This window comes from Talpa europaea (genome assembly GCF_964194135.1).
Source record: "Talpa europaea genome assembly, chromosome: 10".
In the NCBI taxonomy this organism is placed as follows: Eukaryota; Metazoa; Chordata; class Mammalia; order Eulipotyphla; family Talpidae; genus Talpa; species Talpa europaea.
In genome coordinates this window covers 63,597,792-63,608,009 of record NC_140077.1, presented here as the reverse complement: position 1 = coordinate 63,608,009, position 10,218 = coordinate 63,597,792, and the positions used below count along the sequence as shown (strand labels likewise).

The window sequence follows — 10,218 nt, the reverse complement described above, 5'->3', positions numbered from 1 at the left end:
TTATAGAGGCATGCTTTATTTATTTGTTTGTTTGTTTTGTTTATACATGCACTGGGCACAGTCAGAAGCGCGGGAGGGCGAGAGAATTCACCAGAGCCAGAGCAGGGAGCAGAGCACGCAGAAGGACCGAAGTACACTGCCGAGGGGAGCAGCGGGCGGCAGGAGAGGCCTGCGCGCCATGCGGGACCCTCTGCCGGTGGCCGGGGAGCAGCCGGGGATCGAACCGGCGCCGCAGAGGCCGCGGGCAGCCCCGCAACCCAGCGCTCAACAGCTGCGCCACCGGGGAGGCCCAGGATTCAAGACATTTAAATACCACATAATGATGCTTTTTGTAGTTCAGATTAAAGCTGTTCCTAATCTACAATTCAGAGATCCCTGGAGCATTTAAGAATGTTAGCAAGCACGTGCTTTCTTTATCACAATAACAAGAACACCTGGATGATACTAGCATTGTTTGAAGACTGGGTTTTGAACTTATTCATAACATATTGTAGGCAAAACAACATCCTCTTCAAGATTCTGCTAATGTTTAGTGCTCCAGAACATCCACAGCATATGGACAGTGTACATCCTTATGTAAAGTGTGTGTATTTGCCACTGACACAGTCATTCAGCTGATGGACCCATGTGGAATAGACATGATCAAGGCACACTGTTTACGTCAGATGTATGTGCAGAAGTTGAAGTGATTGAATCTGGGTGAATGCTTTGAGAATTGGAAAAGTTCTAAATGCTGTTCCTAACATCACTGCAGCATGGGAAGAGTGTTACATAGCGATGCAAGAGTGGCATTTGGATGAAGGCATGTGAATACATTCAAAGACTTTAACAAAGATTCTGCTTTCAATGAAATAGTAACAAGATATTAATGCTTGGGGTACAGCTAGAATTAGACTTTTATGAAGAAAGTATGCGCTTATTGACATTGAGGCTGAATGAAGAGAAGCTGATCCAATTGGAGGAAGAAGTAAAGAAGTTGAGTCCTGTGTCATGGGGGCCTGAGATCCTGGCAGTTGGTGAGGTGGGCACAGGCCCATCCCAGCATAGCCACTGGTTTGGTAGGTAGGAATGTGACTGCAGGCCTGTTTCCATGCGTTGTGCCACCACCCATGAGAGTGCTCTCAGTCCACACTCTGATTCAGGATCTGGCTATGTGTGAGGCATGGGGCCTCCACAGTTTCTGGCAACTGTGGCAACAGAGCCAGCTGGGTAATGGCTCTTTGGCCTCAGTGTATTGTGTGTATTGCTGCAGCACATTTTGCTTTTTGACTGTTTAGTGTGGTTTCCACAGAGAGGGTGGTGGTGCTGGAGCAATTGTAGGGTCACTGGAGCATCATGATTTTCTTTTTTTTTTTTTCCTTTTTAAATTTATTTTCTTTTTTCTTTTTTTAATTTTTAATTTAAATTTTATTTTTATATTCCCCATACAATTACAACCCCCTTATTTTGACCCCATCCCTCCTTTCTCTGCCCCTCAACCCCCATAGAGTGTCTCTGGTTCATAGTTGTTTGTTGATTTGGATATTTTCTTTCTTATAGTTATTCTTTTTCCTGGTCCCTTATTTAAGTTTTCTAGATTCCTGCTATGAGTGAGACCATCCGGTATTTTTCTTTTTCTTTCTGGCTTATTTCGCTGAGCATGATCCCTTCCAGCACCATCCATGTTGCTGCAAATTGCATGTGTTTATCTTTTTTGAATGCTGAGTAATATTCCATGGTGTATGTGTACCACATCTTCTTGATCCAGTCATCTATTTTTGGGCATGTGGGTTGTTTCCAAAGCTTAGCTATTGTAAATAGTGCTGCTATAAACATAGGGGTGCAGGTGCCCTTTGGAATTGATGTTTCTGTGTCCTTTGGGTAAATCCCTAGGAGTGGAATTGCTGGATCATATGGAAGCTCTATGTTTAGTAGGTCAGGAAATCTCCACACAGCTCTCCATAGGGGCTGGACCAGTTTGCACTCCCACCAGCAGTGCAGGAGAGTTCCTTTTTCTCCACAACCTCGCCAACATTTGTTGTTGCTAGTTTTTTTAATATGTGCCATTCATTTTTTTATAAGTTTTATTTTTATATTCCCCATACAATTGCAACCACTTATTTTGACCCCAATCCCTCCCCTCCCTGTCACCCCACCCCCCATAGAGTGTCTCTGGTTCATAGTTTTTTGTTGATTTTGATTTTCACTTTCTTATAGTTATTCATTTTCCTTGGGTCTTATTTAAGTTTTCTAGATTCCTGCTATGAGTGAGACCATCCGGTATTTTTCTTTTTCTTTCTGGCTTATTTCGCTGAGCATGATCCCTTCCAGCGCCATCCATGTTGCTGCAAATTGCATGTGTTTATCTTTTTTGAATGCTGAGTAATATTCCATGGTATATGTGTACCACATCTTCTTGATCCAGTCATCTATTTTTGGGCATTTGGGTTGTTTCCAAAGCTTAGCTATTGTAAACAGTGCTGCTATAAACATAGGGGTGCAGGTGCTCTTTGAAATTGATATTTCTGTGTCCTTTGGGTAAATCCCTAGGAGTGGAATTGCTGGATCATATGGAAGCTCTATGTTTAGTAGGTCAAGAAATCTCCACACAGCTCTCCATAGTGGTTGGACCAGTTTGCACTCCCACCAACAGTGCAGGAGAGTTCTTTTTTCTCCACAACCTCGCCAACATTTGTTGTTGGTAGTTTTTTTAATATGTGCCATTCTCACTGGTGTAAGATGGTATCTCATTGTAGTTTTGATTTGCATTTCCCTGATTACAAGTGATGTTGAACATTTTCTCATATGCCTGTTGGCCATTTGCATTTCCTCATTGGAGAAATTCTTTTTAGTTCTTCTGCCTGTTTTTTGACTGAATTATTTTCTTTGTTTTTGTTGAGTCTCATCAGCTCTTTGTAGATTTTTGTGATCAGTCCTTTATGTGTGCAAAAGTGTTTTGTGATCAGTCCTTTATGTGTGCAAAAATGTTCTCCCAGTCGGTGGGGTTTCTCTTTGTTTTGGGTATTGTCTCTTTTGCTGTGCAGAAGCTCTTTAATTTGATGTAGCCCCAGCTGTTTATCTTTGCCTTCACTATCACTGTTTTGGGTGATGTGTCTGTAAAGATGTCTTTGTTTTTTTGTTTTTTTTTTAAAAAAGAATTCTTCCTTTTGTAAAGATTTATTTTTATTTATTTATACAAGCACTGGGTACAGTCAGAAGCACAGGAGGGTGAGAGAATTCACCAGAGCCAGAGCAGGGAGCAGAGCAGGCAGAAGGACCGAAGTACACTGCTGAGGGGAGCAGCAGGCGGCAGGAGAGGTCTGCGCGCCATGTGGGACCCTCCTCCCGTGGCCGGGGAGCAGCCGGGGATCGAACCGGCTCCGCAGAGGCTGCGGGCAGCTTCCCAACCCAGCGCTCAACCGCTGCGCCACCGGGGAGGCCCTGTAAAGATGTCTTTGATGTGCGTATCATGTAGTGTTTCGCCTATATTTCCTTCTATGTATTTTATGGTTTCAGGTCTTACATCTAGTTCTTTAATCCATTTTGAGTTGTTTTTTGTGCAGGGTGTTAGGTAGTAGTCAAGCTTCGTTCTTTTGCATGTAGCAACCCAGTTTTCCCAGCACCATTTATTGAGCAAACTTTCTTTGCTCCAATGCATATTCTTTGTTCCTTTGTCAAAGATTACTTGACCATAAATCTGTGGGTTTATTTCTGGATTTTCTATTTGATTCCATTGGTCTGTGTGTCTGTTCTTGTTCCCATACCATGCAGTTTTGATCATTATGACTTTGTAGTATAGTTAGAAGTCTGGGAGTGTGATGCCTACATTCCCTTTTTTTTTTTTTTTTTCAGGAGAGATTTGGGTATTCAGGGTTTTTGGTGGTTCCATATGAATTTCATCAATAATTGTTCTATTTCTTTGAAGAATGACATTGAAATTTTTACTGGAATAGCATTGAATCTGTATATTGCTTTTGGTAGGATGGCCATTTTAATAATGTTTATTCTTCCAATCCATGAGCAGGGGATGTCTTTCCATTTCTTTGTGTCTTCTTCTATTTCATTTAAAAATGTTTTATAGTTTTCTTTGTATAGGTCCTTTACCTCTTTTGTTAGATTTATTCCCAAATTTTTTTTGTTTGTTTTGATAATAAAAGGCGTGTTTTTTTTATTTCTTCTTCAGATTTATTGTTTGTATATAGGAAGGCTACTGACTTTTGCATGTTGATTTTTTATCCTGTCACTTTACTGAACTGATTTATGAGTTGAATTAGTTTTTCCGTGGAGTTTTTGGGATTCTCTATGTATATTATCATATCATCTGCAAATAGAGTTAGTTTGACTTCTTCTTTTCCTATTTGGATTTCTTGTATGTCTTTCTCTTGTCTTATTGCTCTGGCTAGGACTTCCAGTATTATTTTGAAAAGCAGTGGTGAGAGTGGACATTCTTGTCTTGTTCCAGATCTTAATGGAAATGCTTTCAACTTTTTACCATTGAGAATGATATTGGCTGTTGGCTTGTCATATGTGGCCTTTATGATGTTGAGGCATGTTCCTTGTATCCCAAGAATTTCTAGGGCTTTTATCATGAATGGGTGTTGCACTTTGTCGAAAGCTTTCTCAGCATCTATTGATATTATCATATGGTTTTTATTTTTCTTTTTGTTGATGTGTTGGGTGATATGTTGATTAATTTTTGGATGTTGAATCATCCTGGTGTCCCTGGAATGAATCCTAGTTGGTCGTGGTGAATTATCTTATGGATACATTGTTGGATTCTGATAGCTAAAATTTTATTGAGGATTTTTGCATCAGTGTTCATTTGTGAGGTTGGCTTGTAGTTTTCTTTTTTTGTGTTGTCCTTGTTTGGTTTATTCTTGTCCCTTTAAATTTTTCAGTAGCTCTCACCTGTGAAAGCTAATGTAACCTGACAGGACCAAAGCCAAAGCAAGAATCTGCATTGTTCTCACAGGGACTGCCAGACCAACCAAATGCACAGCCAAAAACTTTTGGAGGACAAAGTCTCTGCTCCCCACACTGGCACTATCCAGCTTCTTTAAGAAGATAGGCCTGTGGCCTCCCCGGTGGCGCAGCGGTTGAGCGCTGGGTTGGGCAGTTGCCTGCGGCCTCTGCGGCACCGGTTCGATCACCGGCTGCTCCCCGGCCACCGGAGGAGGGTCCCGCATGGCGCGCAGACCTCTCCTGCTGCCCGCTGCTCCCCTCAGCAGTGTACTTCGGTCCTTCTGCCTGCTCTGCTCCCCGCTCTGCTTCTGGTGAATTCTCTCACCCTCTCGCGCTTCTGACTGTACCCAGTGCATGTATAAACAAAACAAACAAACAAACAAATAAATAAATAAAACATGCCTCTATTTAAAAAAAAAAGAAGATAGGCCTCTATCCCTCTAACCATGGCAGTAGCTGCTTTTTACTTGTTATTCTTTTACCAAACATCAGCACCCTCTCTCTTCATCAAGCACTCCTGTGGTTGTGTTAAATGACTGATCAGGTTCTAGTGTTTGAAATATTTCATTCTGATCTTTCTCCACACCCTTCCCCCCCACCCCAGTTCTCTGCTTTTTTTTGGTGGAGGAATTGACTCCTAGAACATCACATGTTGTTGTTTTGTGTCAGCTGGTTATTTTCTTACTGGTGAATTTTGAGTTCTTTATATATTTCAGTTAGAAGTCCTTTGTTGGATCTGTGAGTTGCAATTATTTTCTTTTAATTTGTAGGTTTTCATTCTTGTAACAGTGTCTTTTATAAAGCAAAATTCTTAAATTTTGACATCTAATTTATCAGTTTTTTCCCCTTATGGATTATGTTTCTTTCATCTGAGGACTTGTTATTTAATTTTGAGTTTCAAAGATTTTCTCTTGTGCTTTTCTTAGTTTTACATGTTTAGGTATGATCCAATTTGAGTTAATTTGTATTAAGTGTGAATTTTTTGGTCAAGATCTTTTTTGTATATAGATATTTAATTAGTACCTTTTGTTGCAAAGAAGATCTTACTCTGCTGAATTACCTTTGCACAGTTGTCAGTAATCAACTGACTATATTTGTTTGGATCTGTTTATGGGCTCCACTTGTTTCCTTGATCTACGTGTCCATACATTCATCAGCCTCACACTGTCTTTATTACTGCTTTATTGTAAGTGTTAAAATTAGGAAGTGTATTTCTTCCAACTTTATTTTTTTTTAAGATTTATTTATTTATGCATTCAAGAGTTGGGGTACAGGCCAGAGATGTGTGTGTGTGTGTGTGAGAGAGGATTCACCAGAGACAGAGTGGGGAGCAAAACAGGTTGATCTACTGAAATACACTGCTGAGGGAAGCAGTGGGCAAGTCAGGAGAGGTCTGCTGTGCCATGTGAGTCACCTCCCTGCCTGGGGAATGAACTCATGCTGCAGTGGCTGCAGATAGCTTCATTGTGCTCCCTTGCTCCACCAGGGAGCCCCCCAACTTTGTTTTTCTTTTTGAAGTGGTTTTAGTTTTCTAGTACCTCTGTCTATATTTTGGAATTAGCTCATTTATCATTACAGACAGCTGCTCTTATTTAGAATAGATTAGTATTGTGATTTTGATGAGAATTGCATTAAATCTATAGATCCATTTGACAGCTTTACTATATTGAGTCTTTCCAGTCCATGAATATGATATGTCATTCCATCCGTCCATTTATTTTAAAGGTCTTCCTTGAATTATTTTATCACTCTAAATTTCAGACTATAGACTACATATTTTCTTAGATTTACACCTAAGTATTTTATTTTTTTGGAGATATTCAGTGTAAATGGTATTCTGTTTTTCAATTTTGTTTTCCATTTGTTTATCGCTAGTATAAGGAAATACAGTTGCTGCTTTTGTGTTGACATTTACTTTAGGACTTTGCTAAACTCATTTGAGTTATGTAACTATCACCACAACCACTTTTAGAATGTTTCATTCACTTCAGAAAGAAACCTTATACTTATTAGTAAGTCATTCCCCTTTGTCCCTCTCCCCAAGCCCATTAATTTACTTTATTTTTTTTTTAAAAGATTTATCTGTCCATACAAGAACTGGGGTACAGGCCAATGTGCAGGAGGGTGAGAGGATTCACCAGAGACAGAGTGGGGAACAGAACAGAACAGGAACAGAACAGACAGACTGATGAAATACACTGCTGAGGGAAGCAACGGGTGAGACAGGAGAGGTATCTGCCGCGCCATGTGGGATACTTGCTGGCTGGCCAGGATTGAACCCGCGCTGCAGAGGCTGTGGACAACTTCACAGTGCGGCGCTCAACCGCCTGCGCCACCAGGGAGACACCTATTTTATGTTTTTTTGGATTTGCCTATTTTGGATATTTCATATAAATGAATTCAGCATTATGTGGCCCTTTGTGACAGACTTCATTTAGCATGATATTTTTGCTTTGTTAATATGTTTTTATTTATTAATGTTTTCAGGGTTCATCCATTTTATAGCATATGTCAGTATTTTAGTCTGTTTTACAACTGAGTAATATCCATTGCATAGACATAGCACATCTTATCCATTTATCAGATGATAGACATTTGGGTTGTTTCTACTTTTAAACTCTTATGAATATATAATTTTGGTAAAGATTTATTTATTTATGCATACGAGAGCTGGAGTACAGGCCAGAGGTGCGGGGGGTGAGAGGATTCACCAGAGACAGTGGGGGACAGAACAGGCAAATTGACTGAACACTGCTGAGGGGAGCAGTGGACAAGACAGGAGAGTCTGCTGCATCATGTGGGTTAGCTCCCTGACTGGCTGGGGATTGAACACGGCCCTGTTGCTGTGGCTGTGGTTAGCTTCGTAGTGCTGCGACTTAACCCTTTGTGCCACCAGGGAGGCACTCTTATGAGTATATTCCTACTAACATGTGTGAACAAGTTTTAGTATGGACATGTTTTTATTTCTCTTAGTTAGAGTGGAATTTCTGGGTTATGCAATCACTAACATTTTGAGCTACTAACAAGACTGGTTTCCATGATAACTCCATTTTACATCCCTATCAGTAATATATGAGGTTTTAATTTCTCCACATCCTCACCAATCCTGTCTTTTTTTTTTTATTTTTTGCAGACTTCAAACTGACATGCCACTTCTATCTTTTTCCCTTTATTTATAAAATTTTGTTTTCCCAAAAACTCACAATGACTTCCTTGTTGCTAACAGAATAAAGTCCTAGTTTCTTGATACTGCACTCTTCTTTCCTCCATGCTCATAACTTCCTCTAAGGTGCCTACATGGGCTCTTGCTTGTCTTCTCTGTTCCCTGCCATTCTGTGCTCTCCCTACCTTTTTGCTTGACCATCCTCCACAGCAATGCTGTCCCTTCCTCAAGGCTTTATTACCAGGGCTTTCTCTTTCACCTTCCTTGGTCTCTTTGAATGAATTGTTCTTTACCCTTAGATGTTGCCTGTGTTTCTCATTTCATTCTGTTTTTGAAGAAAATAGTTGCTTACTGGGGCCTATTCCCTGTGCTGAGCACTGAGCTCTGGAGGCAAGAATTGGCATCACTCTTTTGTTTGAGAGTGTCCCTGGTACTTGTGCCTTGCTTGGCAAGGGCAGCTGCCCTGGCCAAGGGACCTAGGGGCTTCCTGGTGATAGACCACACAGCTATCCTAAGGCAGTTACTCGCCAGCCGATGTGCCTTTTGATGGTGAGATCTGTGAGTTTGGGAACTGATTCGGGGGTCCTTGGCCTGCACTGTGACTGTTCATGGCCCTCTCTCAATCTCTCCTGTTTCTTGTCTAGGACACTTCTGGACTGACACAGTGATGGGAAGCAGTCATAACCGGCATCACTGAGTTCTCTGAGTATGGTAAGGACTGATATGTGCCTACTTGCTGGCATCAGTGTTCTTTTGTTACTTCACTCCTACAGAAGATGGGTATTTTTGGGGTGAACCCTGAAGAATGTCTACGGTGAGCTCTCCTTCTGGAGAGCTATTAGCACATTTGAATGTGGATGCTTGGCCTTCTGTTGAAGTAACTTGCAGGGCCTCTTCTCAGTTGCTGGAAGGATACAAAGTTAACATGTGTTGTCCGAATCTATTCTTCAGAAGCCTGTGCAGTGCTGGGCTATTGCATCGGTGTCCCCAACCTCTATACCTGCTGTTACAGCACATGCTTCCCGAACATATTGGCATGGTCCTCCTAGACTTATTTTGTTCCTTATTTTTTTCCTTCTGCATGTGTTCATTCTGCACATTATGAGAAGGCTGTAGCTGTTTACAACAGATAGCTTATATGTTGGGGCATTGTTGTATTTATTGTGGGTTACTGAAGAGAGAAATGACATCTCAACTAAAAAAGAACTCTTTTCTTCCCTCAAACCCCTATCTAGATTCGAATTGCAGCCTTAAATGCCAGCTCCACAGTTGAAGATGATCATGAAGGAAGCTTTAAAAGTCATAAAACCCAGACGAAGGAGGCTCAGGTACATAATTCATGGTCTTCCTCTGCAGGTAGACCTTGCTTATCATTTCTGTATATGGCACCTCATTTTAATGTGTTTAAATATCTCCCTAGTGGGATTTTAGAGAAAAACCCAGTTTTCCTTTGAGAAAGATTGCCAACTTTCCATCTCATGTTAAACCTGCTTTACTTGAGAGAGCCTCACACTGAAGAGAGATTCTCTATTTTGTGTATTTTTTTTTTTTGGCCACTTCAGGCTTTGGACCCACTTCTCCAGTTGGGGCTGACTTTCCTTGCAGACAGTTCTTGGTGCAGGACTTGGGGTTGGCACACCCAGAGCAAGGTAGCATATTAATGGTAGATGCCACATCAGCTTCCCCTGTTGTGTTGGTCTCGCTTTCCAGTGTCAAAAGGCCATTGAGGGAGCTACCTTGACTTGGTCTCACTGATGGTTGGAGGGGAAGCCAGATTTGACTTTAGGTCCCTAAATTCTTGGTCTTTCTACCATTAGACTTTCACCACTTCCATTTCAGCCTGTCTGCCTTCCTTCCATCCATCTCTTCACCCATGTTTTACTTTTGTATAATAAGGGTTTTATACCTTCCTCTTCACAAGAGAAACTGGGACAGTCTGGAATCCTCTCAAAAGTCTACTGGTCAACTGTCCCTGGTCTTCAAGGGATGTTAGTGAGGCTGGACCTGCACAGTGACTCCTCGGTCCTAGAGGAGATTGTTGCCCTCCATGATAAGTGATCAGGCTAGGGCAGAGTGGCCAGTAGAAAGAAATGGGAGCCATCTATACTCTATGT

The 10,218-nt window shown here is 41.3% G+C and overlaps 1 protein-coding gene across 1 annotated transcript in view; it reads left to right on the top strand.

Annotated features, from left to right (window-relative positions):
- Nucleotides 1-8,909: 8,909 nt before the first annotated feature.
- CABIN1 (calcineurin binding protein 1) overlaps nucleotides 8,910-10,218 on the top strand; it is a gene marked incomplete at its 5' end in the record, with an annotated part of 178,576 nt that continues 177,267 nt past the window's right edge. The window contains 2 exons of the mRNA XM_084244486.1: nucleotides 8,910-8,918; nucleotides 9,340-9,432. Coding sequence (XP_084100612.1) covers nucleotides 8,910-8,918; nucleotides 9,340-9,432 — 102 coding nt within the window. The remainder of the gene's footprint in view (nucleotides 8,919-9,339; nucleotides 9,433-10,218) is intronic.